Raw genomic sequence first — 22034 nt, 5'->3', positions numbered from 1 at the left:
GGGTGGAGAAAAGTTTAGAATTTTAAACCTAGAGATGCTTTCTAAATTATCTCACAGTTCTAAAATTATATAGCTGTTTCTAATAGGAAATTTACAGCACCTTACATTTCAAATGAAAAGTAAAGCTAAAAATACTTTATTTCAGCGGAGGTTTGATTTGTTGCAACAGTTGTCAAATGAGAGACAGTTACTGACTTTTTGTTTTACTCATTGCCGACAGATTTACCAGAAATCAGTCAGTGTCAGATGTTATTCTCCTAAAAACATAAATATGGGATAAGATGAAACTCCTAAAAATTCAGGCCCAAAAGGGGGAGGGGGAAGGCAAGAGGAAATTACAAGTAAGAACAACACAAACTTACGGAAAAAGAACTTCATCACATTTTTTTCAGTGTCAACAAAGTTTTTCTCTGTAATTTTGGCTCTACCTGGTCCTATGCCAATACTTTAAATTGGCTCTTATTAGAAGAAAAGAACAATCTGCTCTGTTCTTTCCTTCTCCAATCCTACAGCAACAATTCTTGTCTAAATCCCTAATTGAAACTGCTGAGGTGCAGCAGAAAGGGGGTTTGAATCCTGAGCCTACCATTAAAAAGCTGTGTGACCCTGAACAAGTTATTCAATTCTTTGGGCCTCTGTTCTCCCTTATGTAAAATGGGAAAATAAAAACTAAATTAATGATATCTTTGTGTTACAAGGAATATTTGTAGAAGTACTTTGATAGCAACAAAATACACACGGAGGCATCATTGTTAGTAACAACTGTTACTGAACATCGTAAGCAAACTCATCTTTCTCCAGCAAACTCAGAGCAGCAAGAACCATATTCCTAAAACAATTGTTTTGAATTTGACATTTCCTTTCTCAAAAGCTTGTAGTGCCTCTTCAGTCAAGCACCTGATCTTTACAGGTCTTTACCAACTGGGCCCTTCTTGACTCATCTTCGGACTCACATACCCTGCCTTGTAGTCTCCACTCAGAGGTTCCAAAAGCTAAGGCTCTGTTTTGGGAACCACTGCTCCACTCCACGGAAGCTAATCCCCTTGTAGTCATGTACTCCTGGATTCTCTTCTTCACTTCTACCCAAACCGTAAACTCACTTGCTTTATGAAATCCCTCTAGACTCCTAGTTTTCCTGACTTAACTAAGTCCTTTTTCCTTCCCACCTCTTCTAATACTTCACTTACAAATATAACCTGTGGAAGTATTTATTCTCTTACAGGTAGTAATATACTAGGCCTATATTTTTATAACAATTAGCAAACCTCAACTTCTCCTAAGTGCAGAAAAATATTTATAGCCATCCCCAGCAGTTAAAAATATTGCTTTAACTTAGGATAAATAAATCTTTACTAAATGGAAACTAGTTGGTGTTTTTGCCTTACCAATGCTTCAAAACCAGATTTTGAAAGCCATCTTCCATGGTTTTGTTTCCTGCCCTTACTGTTAGCTGGAGGTGATTTTACATTTGTGTTTCAAAATGTTCTGACATATCAGCTCTTTTTTTGACTACACTTTAATTGGTCCAGAGATAGGCCTGTTTCTGCATGCATTTTTAAAGATACATAGTGTTTTCCTTGGCATGAGCTGGAAAACATTCTAAAGGTCGTCACAAAATCTACTCTGTAATTCCCCAGCAGGGCCTGTATTCTGAACACCAGAGGCACTAATTCAATTCCATAGTCCACGGAGAGATACTATTGTAGCAAATGTTCCTGCAAGTTACAATGTGGCATGCTACAACAGGATACTTCCACAGACAGGAGGAGCAGAGAAACATTTAATCATTCCTTCAGTAATTACTGAATATGCTTTGTCCTCCCACTTTGTCCAGGATGGTGTTGAGGGGTCTAATCTGAGCTTTCTAAAAGACTGATGACATACAGGGAGGATTTCAGCAAATCAATAAATACATTAAGGATGAGCAGTTGGGTTTCCATCAGAGAAAACATGGAAAGACAGAAGTCTAGAACAAACCCCATGGTACTGAATTGGACTGAGAATAACTGGCATGAGCTTTTAATACATAAATAAAGAAATGGAAATATGTGTGTTTATATACATATGTATATTTCCTACTCCAGTCCTGAAACGGCCTGGAAGCTAAAAGCAATGAGCACATGTAAGACCCAGATCATGGTTTCTAAATAGGAATATCCACTAAAAGAAACTTTGTTGTTCTTCTTTGGATGCTGCTCTTCTTCCAGAACAGTGATAAAGAAAATACAAGAAGAGCTTGGGACATCTTATACCAGAAAGTAAGAAAGTGCGTGCTCAGAGAATGATGGAACATGTCAAAAGAATACAGAAGCCGTCAGCTTGAAGGGCCCCACTGGTCAAGTCTGAGACAATCTCAGCATCAAAGAAATGACAGTTAAAGATTGTAACTCTTTGAATAAAACAGGAATCCATGAGTTCATGCTGATATAAATAAATAAATAAATGGAGGAGAAGGGAAAGCTTAACCTTATAGCAGAAGTACCAAAGTATCTCCCCCACAAAATGTTTATTAACTTCACACTGGAGAAACCTGCCAGACACCAACATAACCTAGTGATACGTTAATAGCACCAATAATGGGACAAAATGAAATTATATGCCTTCTGGTATGACACAGGAGTCCCTGAGTGGCGCAAACAGTTAAGCACTCAGCTACTAACCAAAACGCTGGTGGTTCAAATCCACCCAGAGGTGCCTTGGAAGAAAGGCCTAATGATCTACTTCTGAAAGACCGTAACCGCTGAAAGCCCTCTGCAGCGCAGCTCTACCGTGAAACACATGGGATCACCATGAGTTGGAATCAACTGGACAGCCACTGGTTTGGGTTTTGTTTTGTTTGTTTGCTTTTTAAATATGTTACAATGAGAAGAACAGTGCATCCTATCTTAGGTTTTCCCACCAACAAATGCATAATTTATGAGGAAACATCAGACAAGTCCAAACTGAGGGATACTCTACCAATTAACTAGCATGTACTCTTCAAAAATATCAAGATCACAAAAGACAAGTGAAGATGGAGGAACTGTTCCAGGCTTAAAGAGACTAAAGAGGCATAAAAACCAAACGCAACATGTAATCCTGAATAAGATCCTTTTGCTATAAAAGACTTCAAATTTCGGCAAATTTGAGTAGGGCCTGCAAAAAGTATTACTGAATCAATGTTAATTTCCTGATTTTGATACTTATACAGCCCTTGTTTGTAGAAAATATATATTAAAACATTAAAAAATAATAGGCATCATATCTGCAATTTATATTGCAGAGGAAGAGGCAGTGGGTGGTGACATTCCTCAATAAGATGGTCCCTGAGTAGTTAAACTTTAAGCCAAGGAAATGGTCCCTATAAGAGGTCCCTAACTTGATAAAGTCCCTAACTTGACAAGGTGCCTAACTTGGTAATTAAACCTTAGCCAAGGAAATAGCCTCTATAGAGGTTCCTGTCTTGGCTGTTAAACATTAACAGGGAGAGATAAGAGACAAGAAAGGTATAAAACCCTAAGAAAATGACTATCGGGGCACTCAGATTCTTTTCTCTGAGTAGACCGCTTGACACTTCCTAGTCAAGTGTACTTTTACTACTAACCCTCTGCTTGCTAATAAACCTCTTGCTCGTTTGGCACTATTTGTCTCAGTGTTTGAATTCTTTCCTACTTTCCTACATGGAAGACAAGAACTGAGGCCGTTGTCCGGTAACACTTTTAGTGAAAATATTTGCATTTTCCTTCTCTGACAGGATTCCACCTTACATACATTCTGGCTTTCACAGGTTTTACTATACTAAAGGTTTCTGTTTTGGTTTGGTTTTTTCCACAATTTTTCAGCAAATTAGAAAATATCTCGGACACTCCATTCTAGGACCCCTGGGCCTAGCTTAAACGTTACCTTTGCAAGATACACCATGGAAAAGAGTGGAGTAAGGGTCTCCAAAATTCTCTCCTCCATAAACGCAATGAGAACACTGGCAAAATCAACTTTTTCAGAACTCTAGAAATTAACCAAAGGGTTGCAGTAATCCTGGGAGTGTTTATTCAAGAAAAATGGCTGAAACTCAGTTAGAATGCAAGCTTTGTGGTGTATTAACTTGGTCTTTTCCTATCTCCACTTCTGCAGCTCTGTGATAACCTGGAAAACGAACAGCCCATAATCACAATGAAAACATGTAGCCTAGCAGCTACAAGAGGGGACAGAATTGAAATGATGCTCCTTGAATGTCTCATTCACAAAGCATTGGCATTACTTGCTCTGTTTGGTAGTTCCCAGAAGAGCCCACTTGCAAGTCTGTTTTTATTTGACCTGACTTGCAGCTGCCAGTGTGACAAGCCTTCTCCCCAGGAGCCTTTGTAAAAAACAATAGAGGCAATTGTTTAACTTGATGGCTGCCTGAGAAGATGAATAACAGTTAAAGCAAACAATAGGTTAATCAAAAAACTTAAAAGGGCCATCTAAGATACAATTATTGGTCTCTACTCCTCCAGAACAAAAGATAAAGACAGAAACCAAACACTCCGAGAAGAAAGTATTCTATAGGACTAACAGTGTCCAATTCTATAGGACTAACACTGTCCACGAACGACAGCCCTTATCTATGCTGAGACCCAGAAGAACTAGATGGTGCTCGGCTACCACTACCATTCTCTCTGATTAGAGCCACAACAGACAAGTGCCAATGGAGTAGAAGAAAAATGTGGAACAGAACTGAAATTCTTCAAAAGTCCAGGCTTACTGGACTGGTTGAGACTAGAAGACTCCCCAAGATTATCACCCTGAGATACTCTTTAAACCTGAAACCAAAATCATCCCTTGAGAATACCTTTTAGCTAAATAACAGACTGGCCCATAAAATAAAAAATATCCATGAGTAATGAGCTCCTTTAAAAAATCATTTATATGAGACCAAAAGTCAAAAATTACCCTATAACAAAGATGAGAAGGAAAGGGGGCAGCGAAACTAGAGTACTGCAAATGGTACAACTAAAACAGAATGGATGAGAATGACGACACACTGTGGAAAATTTAACCAATATCACTGAATAATCTGTATAGAAACTGTTAAATGGGCACCTAATTTGCTATGTAAACTTTTACCTTAAACACAATAAAATACCTTTAAAAAAAAAAAAAAGCTTAAAAGGGAAAACTAGGGAATAAAATGTCTATACCAAAACCAAATGCACTGGTTGCTTGTGGAGTCAATGCCCACTCAAGATGACCCCATGTGTGGCAGAGTAGAACTGCTCCATGGAGTTTTCTTGCCTGTAACCTTTATGGAAGCAAATCGCTAGGCCTTTCTTCCATGGTGCTGCTGGGTGAGTTCAAACTGCCAACATTTGGGTCAGCAGACAAGCACAAACCATCTGTGCTACCCAGGATTCTCATGATATCCATAGAGGCTTTGGAAAGCTCTGACATATTCCTGGGAATCTAGAAGGCGGCACACATGCACAGGACTATATGCATGCTCAAGGTTGTGAGCAAGCTCAGGAAAGACCTGAGAATGCCCTAAGCTCTCACCTGTGGCTGAGGATGAGCCTCTGCACAAGCAAAAAGTAAAGAGTAAGGCAAAGTCATCAACTGCCTGTCAGGAGTGTTAAAAGCGTACCTCAAAATGCACACAGAGCCCTTGAGCAAAACTTAATGATCCCAGGTATTTAAGAAAATCTCTGTCCAACCATTAACTGATCACTAAGCAAGCCAAAATGAGTCCTGGTGGCCTACTGGTTAAGTGCTTAGCTGCTAATGGAAAGGTTAGAGTTTCAAACCCACCAGCTGCTCTGTGGGAGAAAGATGTGGCAATCTGCTTCCACAAACATTACTGCCTTGGAAACCCTATGGGGTAGTTCTCTTCTGTCCTACAGGGCTGTAAAGAGTCAGAATCAATTTGATGACAACAGGTTTGGTTTTTTTTGTCTTAAGCACATCAAAGAGACTCTGGTGGCAACACACAACAAAGAATATACAGACTTTACAGAATTAATTCATAAACATTACAAAAATAAACAAAAACCCTAGGGGTGAGGGAAAAATGTGATTTCTAGAGTTGCCACATTATCGCTGTTGTTGTTGTTAGGTGCCATCGAGTTGGTTCTGACTCATAGCGACCCTGTGTACCACAGAACGAAACACTGCCTGGTCCTGCACCATCCTTACCACCGTTGCTATGCTTCAGCCCACTGTTGCAACCACTATGTCAATCCATCTCATTAAGGGTCTTCCTCTTTTCAGCTGACTCTGTACTTTACCAAGCATGATGTCCTTCTCCAGGGACTGATCCCTTCTGACAACATGTCCAAAGTATGTAAGACGCAGTCTCGCCATCCTTGCTTCTAAGGAGCATTCTGGTTGTACTTCTTCTAAGACAGATTTGTTTGTTCTTTTGGCAGTCTATGGTATATTCAGTATTCTTCGTCAGCATCACAATTCAAAGGCATCAATTCCTCTTTGGTCTTCCTTATTCATTGTCAAGCTTTCGCATGCATATGATGTGACTGAAAATACCATGGTTTGGGTCAGGCGCACCTTAGTCTTCAAGGTGACATCTTTGCTTTCCAACACTTTAAAGAGGTCCTTTGCAGCAGATTTGCCCAATGCAATGTGTCTTTTGATTTCTTGGCTGCTGCTTCCATGGGTGTTATTGTGGATCCAAGTAAAATGAAATCCTTGACAACTTCAATCTTTTCTCCATTTATCATGATGTGGCTTACTGGTCCAGTTGTGAGTTTTATTTTCTTTACATTGAGGTGTAATCCATACTGAAGGCTGTGGTCCTTGATCTTCATCAGTAAGTGCTTCAAGTCCTCGTCACTTTCAGTAAGCAAGGTTGAGTCACCTGCATAACGCAGGTTGTTAATGAGTCTTCCTCCAATCCTGATGCCCTGTTCTTCTCCACAGAGTCCGGCTTCTCAGATTATTTGCTCAGCATACAGATTGAATAGGTATGGTGAAAGGATACAACCCTGACGCACACCTTCCCTGACTTTAAACCACTCAGTATTCTCTTGCTCTCTCCAAACAACTGCCTCTTGATCTATGTACAGGTTCCTCACAAGCACATTTAAGTGTTCTGGAATTCCCATTCTTCTCAAAGTTATCCATAATTTCTTATGATCCACACAGTCGAATGCCTTTGCATAGCCAGTAAAACACAGGTAAACATCCTTCTGGTATTCTCTGCTTTCAGCCAGGATCCATCTGACATCAGCAATGATATCCCCGGTTCTACGTCCTCTTCTGAATCCGGCCTGAATTTCTGGCAGAGCCCTGTCTGCAGCCGCTTTGGAATGATCTTCAGCAAAATTTTGCTTATGTGTGGTATTAATGATATTGTTCGATAATTTCCGCATTTGGTTAGGTCACCTTTCTTGGGAATAGGCATAAATATGGATCTCTCCTAGTCGTTGGCCAGGTAGCTGTCTTCCAAATTTCTTGGCATTGACGAGTGAGCACTTCCAGTGCTGCATCCTTTTGTTGAAACATCTCAATTGATATTCCATCAATTCCTGTTGCCACATTATATTACTTAAAATACCCAGTTTTCAACATAAATTATGAGACATGCAAAGAAACAAGAAAGTATGGCCCATACACGGGGAAAAAAGGAGTCAATGAAAATTGTCCCTGAGAAGCAGGGAAGTTTGATTTACGGACAGGGGCTTTAAATCAGCTATATAAATATGTTCAAAGATCTAAAGGAAACTATGTCTAAAGACTATAAGAAAGTATGAGAATATCAATAAGACTTTCTAGATAAACAAAAACTGAGCGAACTCATCAACAGCAGACCTGCCTTATAAGAGATACTAAAGGGTGAACTACAGGCTAAAATGAAAGGACACTAGACAATAACTCAAATCTAGATGAAGAAATAAAGAGCACTGGTAAAAGTAACTACTTATGTAAATATAAAACACAGTATAAATGTATTTTTTTGTTTGTAACTTTTTCTTCTTAATTTAAAAGACAGCTGTATAAAGCAACAGTTACAAATCTATGTTGATGGACACACATTGTATAAAGATGTAACCTGAATGACAATAAGAGCACAAAGGAAGGGGAGAGAACAGAGCTATGCAGAGAAGTTTTTACATACATTTGAAATTAAGTTTGTATTAAACCAAACAAGGTTGTTATAAATTAATATGTTAATTACAATCCTCAGGGCAACCACTAAGAAAATTAAAAATGCAGTAAAAGAAATGACAAAGGAATTAAAATAGAAAACATATATTTAACACAAAAGAAGATAACAACAAAGGAATAGAGAAATGAAAAAGACATGACATAGAGAAAACAAATAGCAGAATGGCAGGCATAAATTCTACTTTAGTAAATGTAAATTAATTAACACCCCAATTAAAAGACAGAGATTGACAGGATTAAAAACAAGATCCAACTATATGTTGTCTACAAAAGGCACACTTTAGATTCAAAGAAACAACAGATTTGGGAAAAGACAGATCATGGAAACAGTAACCAAAAGAAAGCTGCAGTGACTATATTAATATCAAACAAAATAGGCTTTAAGATAAAAACTGTTACTGGAGACAAAGAAGGACATCTGATAATGATAAAAGGGTCAATCCATCCAAAAATATAACAATTATAAATATATATGCACATAACAATACAGCCCCAAAATACATGAACAAAAACTGACAGAATGGGAGATACAGACAATATGCCAATAACAGGTGGAGACTTCAACACCTCACTTTCAAATGGACAGAGCTGAACAGGATTTCAACAAGGAAAGAGACTTGCACAACAGTAAAAACCAACTAGACGTAACAGGCAACTACAGAACTCAGCAAACAGAATATACATCTTTTCAAATACACATGGAACATTCTCCTGGATAGACTATACATTAGATCATTAATCAAATCTCAATAAATTTAAGAAGACTTAAATTATACAAACTATGTTCTACAACTACAATGAAATGAAATTAGAAATCAAGAACAGAAGGAAATCTGAAAAAATCACAACCAGTGGACCAAAAAAGGAAAATTAGAAAATACTTTGAGATGAATGAAAATGAAAACACAACATACCAAACCTTATGGGATACAGTGAAGGCAATGCTTAGAAGGAAATTTATAGCCATAAATGACTGTATTAGAAGAAAATAAAGATCTCAAATTAATAACTTAAACTTCCACCTTAAGAAAATAAAAAAGAGTGAACTAAACTCAAACTAAGGAAAACCCAAAAACCCAGTGCCGTTGAGTCAATCAAACTAAGGAGAAGGAAGAAAATAACAGGAATTAGAGAAAAATTAAATACAAAATAAAAAACAATAGAGAAAAATCAACAAAACTTTGAAACGATCAACAAAATTAACAAACCTTAGGCAGACTTGCCAAGAAAAAGATTCAAATTCCTAAAATCAGGAATGAAAGAGGAGACATTATTACTGGTCTTACAAGAAGGATTATAAGGGAACACTATGAACAGTTGTTCACCAAAATTAGGTAACCTAGGTGAAATGGACAAATCCTTATAAAGACAAAAACTACTGAAACTGAATCAAGAAGAGCAAAATCTGATCAGACTTACAACACGTAAAGAGACTGAACTAATAATAAAAAATCTTCCACAAGGAAAAACCCAGGACCAGATGGCTATGCTGGCAAATTCTACCAAACGTTTAAAGAACTAGTACTAATCCTTCACAAACTCTTCCCAAAAATACCAGAGGACACTTCGTAACTCATTCTATGAGGGAAGTATCACCATTCTTAGATATCAAAATCAGACAAAGACAATACAAGAAAACTACAGGCCAATATCTGTTATGACTACAGATGCAAAAATACTCAACAAAATACTAGGAAATTGAGTCCAGCAATACACAAACAGGATTATGAACCATGACCAAGTGGGATTTATCCCAGGAATGCAAAGTTGGTTCAACAAACAAAAGTCAATCTAATACACCATGTTAATAGAATAAAAGATAAAACCCAAATGATCATCTCAATAGACACAGAAAAAGTATTCAACAAAATCCAATATCCTGTCATGACAAAAACATTCAACAAACCAGAAATAGAGGGGGACCTCTTCAATTTGATATAGGGAATTTACGAAAAACCCACAGCTAATACCATGCTTAATGGTATTTCCATCTAAGATCAGAAAAAAGGATGTTCACTTTCACTACAACTATTCAACATTGCACTGAAAGTTCTAGCCACAGCAATCAAGCAAGGCAAAAAAAAGAAAGAAAGAAAGGCATCACAATTGGAAAGGAAGAATTAAAACTACCTGTATTTCAAATGACATGACCTTATATATAGAAAATCCTAGAGTCAACCAAAAAAAAAAGAAGCTATTAGAGCTAATACATGTATTCAGCAAAGTTACAAATACAAGATCAATATACAAAATTCAGTTGAATTTCTACACACTAGCAACAAAACTGAAGCTCTGGTGGGGCAGTGGTTAAATGTTTGGCTGCGAACCAAAAGGTCGGCAGTTCGAATCTACCAGCCACTTCTTGGAAACACTATGGGGCAGTTCTACTCCGTCCTACAGGTTTGCTATGAGTCAGAAGTGACTTGACGACAACAGGTTTTTGCAATAAACAATTCAAAAAGAAAATTAAGAAAACAACTCCATTTACAATAGCATCAAGATAATATTTAAGAATAAATTTAACCAATGAGGTGAAAGACTTACACACTGAAAACTACAAAACGTTGCTGAGAGAAAATGAAAGAAGGCTTAAATAACTACAACAACTAAATGGTGCCTGGCTACCATCACCAACTGCTCTGACAGGGATCACAATAGACAGTCCCGGACAGAGTGGGAGAAAAATGTAGAACAAAATTCAAACTCACCAAAAAAACAAGACCAGACTTGCTGGTCTGACAGAGACTGGAGAAATTCCAAGAGCACTGCCCCCAGACCCTTTTAACTCAGTACTGAAGTCACTCCCAAGGTTCACCCTTCAGCCAAAGATTAGATAGGTCTATAGGGCAAACAATAACACACATAAGCAACCATAGTTCAGTAGCGTATATGAGACTAAATGGGCACACCAGCCCAAAGTAACGACAACAAGGCAGGAAGGGACAGGAAACTGGACAAATGGAAATGGAAACCAGGGTGAAGAAGAGGAGAGTGTTGATACATCATGGGGTTGCCAACCAATGTCACAAAACAATGTGTATTAATTGTTTAATGAGAAATTAATTTTCTCTGTAAACTTACACCTAAAACACAATACAAATAAAGAAATAAACATAAAAAAAAAAGACCTAAATAAATAGACATCTACGTTCATGGATTGGAAGATTTAATATTTAAGATGGCAATGCTCCCCACAGTGATCCACAGGTTCAATGTGATTCCTATCCAAATCCCAATGGTCTTTCCTGTATAAATAGAAAAGCCAACCCTAAAATTCATAAGGAAGCACAAAACCCAAACCAAACCCATTGCCATAGAGTCAATTCCAAGTCATGACAACCCTATAAGACAGAGTAGAACTGCCCCATAGGGTTTCCAACTGGTGAATTTGAACTGCCGACCTTTTGGTTAGCAGCCATAGGTCTTAACCATTACACCACCAGGGTTTCCAGGGAAGCACAAGGGACCCCAAATAGCCAAGACAATCTTGAAAAAGAAAAAAAAACAAAGTTGGAAGGCTCACACTTGTCAATTTCAAAACTTAATACAAAGCTACAGTAATCAAAACAGTGTGGTTCTGGCATAAAGGCAGACATACAGGTCAATGACATAGAATTAAGAGTGCAGAAATAAACCCATATATCTATGGCAATTGATTTCAACAAGGGTGCCAAGACCATTTTATGGAAAAAGGATAGTCTCTTCAACAAATGTTCACAGAATAAGAACAAAAACTGCCCAAAAGGCAAAGTATTGAGGTGAAAAATGGGCAATTATCACCTGTCTGTTTCTATAATTTGGGAGTAATATGCACACACACGAAACCTGATACACTAATGCTTTTCTTTCTGAACATTTATGGTAGCCCAAAATGCCACCATCTAATTGAACCTGGCAGGGTTACCTCCTTTCCTTCAAATCCTACCAGAAGCCAGTAGAATAACAAATATACAATGCGCTGAAAACTTCGTATTTCTCATCTATTGCCCGGAATTCTGGTCCCAAGGCTGGGTCCATGACACCCATTATCTCCTCAATAGTGTATGTTCCAGATTGTCAGAGAACCTCAAAGAATGAAGGGTCCTTGGGATCCCTTCATTTTAAACATGAAAAAAATGTAGGCCTAGGAGTTAAATAATTTGCCCAAGTTGAGGCAGCTCACACAGACCCAAGTTCTTCATAGCCAGTTTAGCATTTGTCAGTTTAGATGGGTAAATGATAGATCTGAGAAAGGAACAGGTCAAGCTCACTACAACTTTCACTGACCCTTTATTTCCTTCTTAAAAACTTTGAAATTCTATACGGCAAATGGTGCTAGTCTTTTTTTTTTTTTTTTACACGCAACTAGATCTCTATCATGCCATCTCTTCAAACTAACATATTCAAATATAAGTGATATAAATAGTCCCACCTTAAAAGTACAAGGTGGTTTTCTGCAATTTCTACCACTCTAAAAGCAAAAATGACCACTAATGCCCAGAACAGCTCTTAAAGCCATAAGCATGTACAGTTCCACCGCTCGAGCGTCCAGTTCTTCTGCTGGAGCTACTCAGCAACTGCAGTGTTTTAGTTTCCTCCTCCCCAAACCCATCACTGCAGAAGGAAAAAAAATGTAGACAGGCTGATCAGACAGCAAAAGGAAGAAGGGAAGGGAGACTAACAAGACCATTTCAGGGCTAAAGGGGTGCACCAGCCCTGGAGCACGGACAGGAGGGAACAGGAAAGCTGGTAATAGAGAACCCAAGGTTGAGAAGGAAGAGTGTTGACATGTCGTAGGGATGTTAACTAATATCACAGAACAATGTGTGTGCTAACTGATGAGAAACTAGTTGGTTCTGTAAACCTCCATCTGAAAAAAAAAGAGTGCTTCAGGGACACAACCTCTCTGTGGTTTAATTTTCTTATCTGTAAAATGGGGGAAATAAAAAAATTTTTTAAAAAGTTGGTTTTTTTTTTTTACCCTTTCTTACCCTTTCAAAGGATGTTGTGAAGATTAAGTGAGCTTTTTTTTTTTTAATTTTTATTGTGCTTTAAGTGAAAGTTTACAAATCATTTCAGTCTCTCACAAAAAAACTTATATACACCTTGCTACATACTCCCAATTACTCTCCCCCCGCTCCCTCCCTCCACTCTCTCTTTTCGTGTCCATTTCGCCAGCTTCTAACCCCCTCTAACCTCTCATCTCCCCTCCGGGGAGGAGATGCCAATACAGTCTCAAGTGTCCACCTGATCCAAGAAGCTCACTCCTCACCAGCATCCCTCTCCAACCCACTGTCCAGTCCAATCCCTGTCTGAACAATTGGCTTTGGGAATGGTTCCTGTCCTGGGCCAACAGAAGGTCTGGGGGCCATGACCACCAGGGTCCTTCTAGTCTCAGTCAGACCAGTAAGTCTGGTCTTTTTTTTTTTGAGAATTTCGGGTCTGCATTCTAGTGCTCTCCTGCTCCCTCAGGGGCTCTCTGTTGTGTTCCCTTTCGGGGCAGTCACTGGTTATAGCTGGGCACCATCTACTTCTTCTGGTCTCAGGCTGATGCAGTCTCTGGTTTATGTGGTCCTTTCTGTCTCTTGAGCTCGTCATTATCTTGTGTCCTTGGTGTTCTTCATTCTCCTTTGATCCAGGTGGGTTGAGACTCATCGATGCATCTTAGATGGCCCCTTGCTAGTGTTTAAGACCCCAGACACCACTCTCCAAAGTGGGATGTGGAATGTTTTCTTAAGAGATTTTGTTATGCCAATTGACCTAGATGTCCCCTGAAACCATGGTCCCCAAACCCCTGCCCCTGCTATGCTGGCCTTTGAAGCATTCAGTCTATTCAGGAAACTTCTTTGCTTTTGGTTTACTCCAGCTGTGCTGACCCTGCTTGTATTGTGTTGTCTTTTCCGTCACCTGAAGTAGTTCTTATATACTATCTAATTAGGGAATACCCCCTCCCACTCTCCCTCCCTCCCCTTTCTCATAGCCATCAGAGAATATTTTCTTCTCTGTTTAAACTAATTCTCGAGTTCTTATAATAATGGTCTTATACAATATTTGTCCTTTTGCAACTGATTTCACTCAGCATAATGCCTTCCAGATTCCTCCACGTTATGAAATATTTTACAGATTCATCACTGTTCTTTATCGATGTGTAGCATTCCATCTGTTGATGGGCACCTTGGTTGCTTCCATCTTTTTGCTATTGTAAACAGTGCTGCAATGAACATTGGTGTGCATATATCTGTTTGCATAAAGGCTCTTATTTCTTTAGGATATATTCCAAGGAGTGGGATTGCTGGATTGTAAGGTAGTTCTATTTCTAGCTTTTTAAGGCAGCGCCAAATGGATTTCCAAAGTGGTTGTACCATTTTACATTCCCACCAGCAGTGTATAAGTGTTCCAATCTCTCCACAGCCTCTCCAACATTTATTGTTTTGTGTTTTCTGGATTAATGCCAGCCTTGTTGGAGTGAGATGAAATCTCATTGTAGTTTTGATTTGCATTTCTCTAATGAAGTGAGCTCATATTTTAAAGTGTTTAGGCAGGCTTGGCACATACTAAATGATGTATGAGTCAATTATCGATGTTATTACTTAGGCAATCTCAGCAACATCTGGCTTCAACTACAACCTATATCTCCAGCTGCTTTAAAAAAAAAAAAGCTCCACCTGGATATTCTTGATGAAAGACACTGCTATCAACTCAGTCATCCAAGACAGACTTGAGACTCATTGTCAGACCCTTCGCTTTCCCTCACCTTCTACGTGTAACCTCTCACTCAGCACTGTAGACTATTTCCTCGACCTCTTGAAACCACTCCTTCCTCTTTAACCACACCACCCTCCTGTAAAACAGGCCCACCTCACTTCTTCCAGGATTACTGCGGTAGCTTCTGACTGGCTTTAGGGCCGCTAATCTCAGCCCCCTCCTACTGATCTACTCAACTGCTACCAGTTGCTGAAAAGTCAGTTATGACTCAGGGCAACCCCAGATGTGTCAGAGTCGAACTGAGCTCCATAGGATCTTCAGTGGCTAATTTTTTTGAAATAAACTGCCAGGCCTTTCATCCGAGGTGGCTCTGGGTGAACTTGAACCTCTAACCTTTTGTTTACCAGCTGACTGTATTAACCATTTGCACAACCCAGCGACACCTACAGGGATCTATTAAAATAAAACTAGTAGTGGATACACAGGTGTTATCATGTTGACTTTTTAAAACTTTTTTTAATACTTTCAAAATAATTTTTTTATTTCATTAAAAAAATGAGTGGTCAGGGAAGAGGAGAGCAATGGGAAAAAATGATTGCAAAGAGACACGAAGAAATTTTTGAGGGTAAAGGATATTTTCATTATGACAATGTGTTGATGGCTTCTCAAATTTTACTTACCAAATTGTGCACTTTAAATAAGTGCAATTTATTGTATTTCAATTATTCAATTTAAAAAATTAAATTAGGAAAAAACAGAGTAAATGGATAAAAAGACTTTTTAGAATAAATCCTTCCTTGCTTAAAATACTTCAAGGGCTCACCTCCAGAATAAACCTCAAACTCCTAACCATGATACACAAGGCCCTGCCTTCTCTCCTGCCATTTCCCCATAACTACCCCTGACTTCAGCCAAACGGATTTATTTACAATTCCTTGATTATCCAGCTTTATTAGCATAAATTAATACTTCTGTATGTCCTTTCTTCCCGCCATTCTCTATCTAATGCTGTCTCACTTAGTTCAAGCATCTCTTCCTGATGGATGCTTGTCCTCCAGCTGAGTAGGTTCCTCTACTCTGCTCCCATAGCACGAGGTATATACCTCTATCACACCGTTTCAAGTATTGTAGCTGTGTTTTTCTTTCCTGTTTCTCCCATTAGATTATAAACTTGAGAGTAAGGTCTGTGTTTTTCATTCTCAGTGCCTTACACAGTAGAATGTAGTAAGTACTCAATATAGTTGCTGAGCAAAAAGGAAGGGAAGAAAAACATATAAAATTGACTTGTATCAACTGATGCTCTGATCAACCCTATCAACCTTACCAATTAAGAAAATCTGAGGCTGGGGAGATTAGAACTCTTATGCACTGCTGGTGGGAATGTAAAATGGCACAACCACTTTGGAAAACAAAATGGTACTTCTTAAAAAGCTAGAAATAGCATACAATCCAGCAATCCCACTCCTAGGAATATAACCTAGAGAAATAAGAGCTGTCACATGTGCATCACATCCACATCAATGTTCACTGCAGCACTATTCACAATAGCAAAAAGATGGAAACAACCTAAATGTCCATCAAAAGCTGAATGAATAAACAAATTACAGTACATACAAGGGAACACCACGCAACGATAAACAACAATGATGAATCCGCAAAACATCTCACAACATGGATGAATCTGGAGGGCATTATGCTGAGTGAAGTAAGTCAGTCACAAAAGGACAAATATTGTATGAGACCACTATCATAAGAACTCAAGAAAAGGTTTATACATAGAAAAAAGCATTCCTTGATAGTTACAAGGGTGGGGAGAAAGGGAGAGGGAAATCACTAACTAGATAATAGACAAGTGTCACCTTTGGTGAAGGGAAGGACAATGCACAGTATCGGGGAAGTCAGCACAACTAGACCAAAGAAAAAACATAAGAGTTTCCTAGACACATCCAAACACTTTGAGGGACCGAGTAGCTGGGGCTGGGGCCTGGGGACTGCAGTCTCGGGGGACATCTAGGTCAAGTGGTATAACATAGTTTATAAAGAAAATGTTCTATATCCCACTTTGGTGAGTAGCATCGTCTGGGGTCTTGAAAGTCTGCGAGTGGCCATCTAAGATACATCTATGGGTTCCATCCCACCCGGAGCAAAGGAGAATGAAGAAAACCAAAGATACAAGGAAAATATTGGCCCAAAGGACTAAAGGACCACATGAACCAGAGACTCCATCAGCCTGATACCAGAAGAACTAGATGGAGCCCGACTACCACCAACAACTGCGCTGACAGGGATCACAACAGAGAGTCCCAGACACAGCAGGAGAAAAATGTAGAACAGAATTCAAATTCACATAAAAAGACCAGACTTACTGGTGTGACAGAAATTGGAGGAACTCCCAAAACTACGGCCCCCAAATGCTCTGCTAACCCAAAACTGAAACCATTCCCAAAGCTCACTTTTCAGACAAAGATTAGACAGGCCTATAAAACAAAAAATAATACACGTCAGGAATGTGCTTCTTAGTTCAATCAAATATATGAGTCCAAGTGAGCAGCTCCTGTCCAACAGCAGGATGAGAAGCCAGGAAGGGACAGGAACTGGACGAATGGACACAGGGAACCTGAGGTGAAACGGCGGAGCATGCTGTCACGTTGTGGGGATTGCAACCAATGTCCCAAAACAATACGTGTATAAATTTCTAAATGAGAAATTAACTTGAGCTGTAAACTTTCTCCTAAAGCACAATAAAAAAAAAAAAAAGAAAGAAAGAAAATCTGAGGCTCAGAGAAGTTAGGTGACTTGCTCAAGGTCACACCAATAGGACGTAGGATCCAAGCTTTCAATCGAGGTCCTTCAGATTCCCAGAAAAGTGCACTTTTCTGTATTTGTGAATTCTTCAAAGTGCCTAGCCCAAAGGTCTCTTCATAGCAGGTAATCAATAAATGTCTACTACTTTCATGTTTACTGTCACTTTCAAAACTAAGGGAGTTTCTGTTGCTTTGTCACACGCTACAGGAAATCACAGTATAAAGTGAAAGTGACTTACATTCTCTGAACATGCTTTTAACTCACAAGATTAATAGAAAAGAATAAATTTAAAAAAGAAAGAAGATCCAACCAATATAGAGCAGATGGAGAGGTAGTTTCTATAGCTGCTACCACCTAAGAAGAAATGAACCTGCAACAACAGCCCACATGCTCAGGGGCAAGGATATATAAATTAGGTCAGCCAGCTACTACTAGCTTCTAAGACAAATCAAGGTGTTCATTTCAAGTCTCAAGCATCATACACTTTTCACCTTTTTCCTCAAACATCTATCTTAAAAATTAAATAATTTGGGACATCCTAGTTGCCATTTTCCCAGCAGTGATTAGATCTGAATCAATTTCTGCCATGGCATCAACAATTACTTCACCAAGTAAATCCTTCTGTAGGTTGCAGCAGTTATTCTTTGAACAAACATTTACTAAGACCAATCAAGGGTACTGCACTTTGCTAGGCTGCTACGGAACACAAGAATAAAAAGTGCAGTCAAGTCAGCCATGCACAAAAAGATTAAAAAACACAAGTGTAGAATAACAACTCAAAACATTGCCAGAGGCTGGAACAGTGTCTGCTACGACGTCCTTGACCCAGTTTTTTAAAGACTTGCTAAAATTATAAACTTTCCCATCCCTCCATAATTAGGAATTAAAGTCTGTAACTTTCTAGCCTTTCTTCTGCTGCCGGTTTCTTTCTCCTTAATTCCTAGAGGTTAGAATATGCTAAAAGGATTTGGACAGACACTCGAGAAGGGCAGTAACTTTCCACATGGGTGCTAAGGAGTCTAGCAGTCCTAACTTTCTTTATTTCATTCTTTCAGCAAGTATTTATTGAACACCTATGACATTGTGCTAGGCAAAGTAAAAACGACAGACAGGCCCCGGTTCTAGTGCTACTTTCAGTCTAATAATCTCTAATAGTGCTCCACTCAACACTATGGTTTCGAATTGACTTACTGATCTCTGAAACAAACCCAGAGAACCTCAGAATCTGAAGGGACCGCAGAAGATTAAAGGTCCCGTTTTTCACATGGGGAAACTGAGGCCCAAAAGTGACTTACCAAAGACACACTGTGTACCAACCAGTGACAGAACAGGAACTAGAACCCAGAACTCCCGAAACTCCAATCAGCGTCCCACGTGCTGCCTCTCCCTGGGAGGAAGCCGTTTGCAAGTGGTGAAGGAGGAAAAGCAAGGCCATCAAAGGTCCGCTTGTCACCATCCTTCTAGAAACCAAAACCAAACCCAAACGGGAGGGGGGAGGCTGCCTCAGTTTCCCCGCAGAAAAGCAGCCGTGCAGCCTAGTTAGCGCACTCCTGCATTTCTCTTCAGTTCCTCCCGCCCCGCCTTCTCCAATTCCAACCCCAGGACCCAGCGTGAGACCGTTGAAATGTACTCCTTCACTCACAAGGACTCGCACCAGTAACGCCATGTTCCTCGACAACCATTTCCGGGTGAAGGGTGGGTTTCCGGAGTCCCGGCTGCTGCCACCCCCTCACTACGTTCTCCTTTTGCAGGCGGGACCCGGGCAACGGCAGCGCAGGCGCATAGAGTCCGGTGCGCGCACACGCGCACGCGCGCTTTCCCAGCTGTGCGCGAGGCCGCGCGCCTCCAGCCATCTCGCTCTCACCGGAACGCGTCACAGTGGCGCAGCGCACTTTCCAACGCCGGACCCCTCTGATCTCTGACATGGGGATTTTTCTTATTCGGCTCCTTACCCTCATTCCCTCCAATCTCACTCTTCAGCACTCCTTTGTCAGGGCTTCTCAGAAACGCTCCTTCCCTGACTCTCCATGAAGATCCCCGTTTTTCACAGGGGAGTGAAAAAGACAGGACCTTGAAGAATTCCGACATTTAAGAGGCGCCTCAGAAGAAAGGTCTGGTGATCTGCTTCGAAAAAAATCAGCCATTGAAAACCCTATGAAGCACAATTCTATTCTGACATACATGCGGTTGCCATGAGGCAGAGTTGACTTGAAGGCAATTTTTTTTTTTTTTAAAGGAGCCTGAGAAAGAGTAGTCTGAGAGAGAAATGCAAGAAACAGCAGAGGGCTGAAAGTCAAGGGAAGAGGGTAGTCAAACACTGACCCCAGGCCTGGTAAAGATAGAGGTGGAAGGAGGGTTTGGGGATCTTGTTTCTTTGTTTAATGGGAACATCTTTGAATATTGATAGGAAAGGATTAGTAAAGATACAGAGAAAGAATCAAAGATACAGGGAATTTCCTGAGGAGGTGTGAAAGAATGGCTGTGGCTCCAGGACTCCTCTTCCATTGCATCCCAAGAGAAGCAGAAGAGAAGGTGTGGATGTTCCTGGGTTGCCCGGAAGGAGACAGGCAGGATGTTGAAGGATTTCCTTCCTTTTCATTCAGTCAACAAAGACCAATTGAGCATCTACTGTGTTCATGGAGTACATAGGATGGTGGGGGAGGCACACAAAAGTCTACTAAAGCACTGAAAAAGTAATTGTGGTGAGTGCTATGAAAGAAACAACAAATACCTAAGCTAGAGGATAACATGGGGAACTAGTTTAGACAGTGTGGCTGGGTAGGGCCTCTCAGAGAAGGTGACATGTAAAGTGCAACCTAAAGGATGAGAAGGGGGCTAACATAGGCAGTGACTTCACACAGGCTATTCTATCCACAAATATTTAGGGCTGGGAGTGAGAAAAGATTCCAGGACAAGAGCCTTGGATGGGAAAGAAAAAGGGTATATTTCAAGAACTCAATGAAGACCAATGTGGTCTTTAATATCAGTTTAAAGAGATAGGCATGGGCTAAGTTATACAAGAGCTTCTAGGTCAAGTCTGGATTATTCTAAGTATAATGGGAAGCCACTGGAGGATATTAAGCAGGGAAGGATTGTATGATTCATGGTGCAGTGGGATGGATTGCTTTTGTGTCACCTTTCTCACCATGGTCTTGTAACTCCCATGGGTACAACTGTGCAAAAAAGGTAATTGTGGCCCACCAAGGGGACTAGTCAGTAGAGCTATCCTACTAGGCTTAAAAGAGAGTCATTTCAAGAGCAGGAAGAGGCTCTTAGCACCAACAAGGAAGAAGAGCCAGGAGCAGAGCGCATCCTTTAGACTGCGATCCCTGCACTGAGAAGCGACTGGAACTTGGAGACAGAGAGAGAGAACACTATAATGCTCAAGACAAGAAGTGGCGACACAGAAATGGCAGAAGAACCAGGAGACCAGCAGGAGATGGCATGGTGGGCTTTCCAGCCCACAGAGAAAGCTGAATGTCTCTGGGCAGCAGGGTTGTTGGTGGAGTAGGGTGTCCCTGGGGACTTGGTGGAGCTAGGTTTGTGAACCCACAGAGCTACAGCTAATCCGCTTGGGGCAAGAGGCTTACTGGCAGAGTGGGGTGCCTCTGGGCCCTTATCGGCAGAGTTAAAAAAACTTTTGTAACACTTGCCAGAGCAGGGCAGGGGCTGAGGGGCCAGAGAGATGCATGCCTGCAGGCACAGCTGAAAAGAGGCCGCCCTGATGGAAGAACTGTATCCTCAGCATTCCTATATTGTTACCTGTTACTTCCCTAGTAAACCCCATAATCATGAGTATTGTCTGTGAGTTCTGTGTGGCCACTGCAATGAATTATCAAACCCAGCAGAGAAGTAAAGAGTGCCACATGAGGGATGGTTAGTGTCAGAATTGGTAAAGATAGCCGAGAGAGGAGGCATGTCTGACCTCTGCCTCATAATAATCAGCCCTCAGCTGTTGATCTTGATTCTCCTTCCCCCTTATGAAGTTCGAGGTCAGACACTGCCCCCACATCATTTTTACACGTTTAAGAAATTGACTTTGGCTGCTATATGTAGAAGGGATCAGAAAGTTAAATATGGAAATGGAAGACAAATCAATAGGCTAATGGTCTACTAACACTAACGATTTTAGTATATAAATTAGATTTTGTTTTCATACAGAATATAAAGATTTCCCTCATTAATCTTCCATGCAAAGGATTTTACAAGCCTGAATGAAGACACTTTCTGCACACAAGTGTGTATCTTACATGTGTGGATTGGAATGCAATGGTGTAGTGCTCCTACATATAAATTAAAACAAGTGGCATCCATATTAAAAAGGGTATGTCTTCGTTTCCTAGGGCTACCATAACAAAGTACTCAAACTGGGTGTATTAAAACAGCAGAATTTTCCAAATGGTCAACAA

General features: G+C 40.1%; 1 protein-coding gene across 2 annotated transcripts in view; it reads right to left on the bottom strand.

The window, feature by feature from the left end:
- The window catches only part of LOC126067840 (ubiquinol-cytochrome-c reductase complex assembly factor 1), a 114953-nt gene extending 95580 nt beyond the window's left edge, over positions 1-19373 (bottom strand). For both annotated transcript variants that reach the window (XM_049870110.1, XM_049870109.1), the window contains exon 1: positions 19268-19373. In XM_049870110.1, the coding sequence (XP_049726067.1) occupies positions 19268-19291 (24 nt within the window). In that variant the 5' untranslated portion in view covers positions 19292-19373. The remainder of the gene's footprint in view (positions 1-19267) is intronic.
- Between the last annotated feature and the right edge of the window lie 2661 nt (positions 19374-22034).

Source organism: Elephas maximus, chromosome 25 (genome assembly GCF_024166365.1).
Source record: "Elephas maximus indicus isolate mEleMax1 chromosome 25, mEleMax1 primary haplotype, whole genome shotgun sequence".
Taxonomy (NCBI): domain Eukaryota; kingdom Metazoa; phylum Chordata; class Mammalia; order Proboscidea; family Elephantidae; genus Elephas; species Elephas maximus.
Note: the sequence above shows the minus strand (reverse complement) of the source record. Positions and strands in the feature narration are given on the sequence as shown.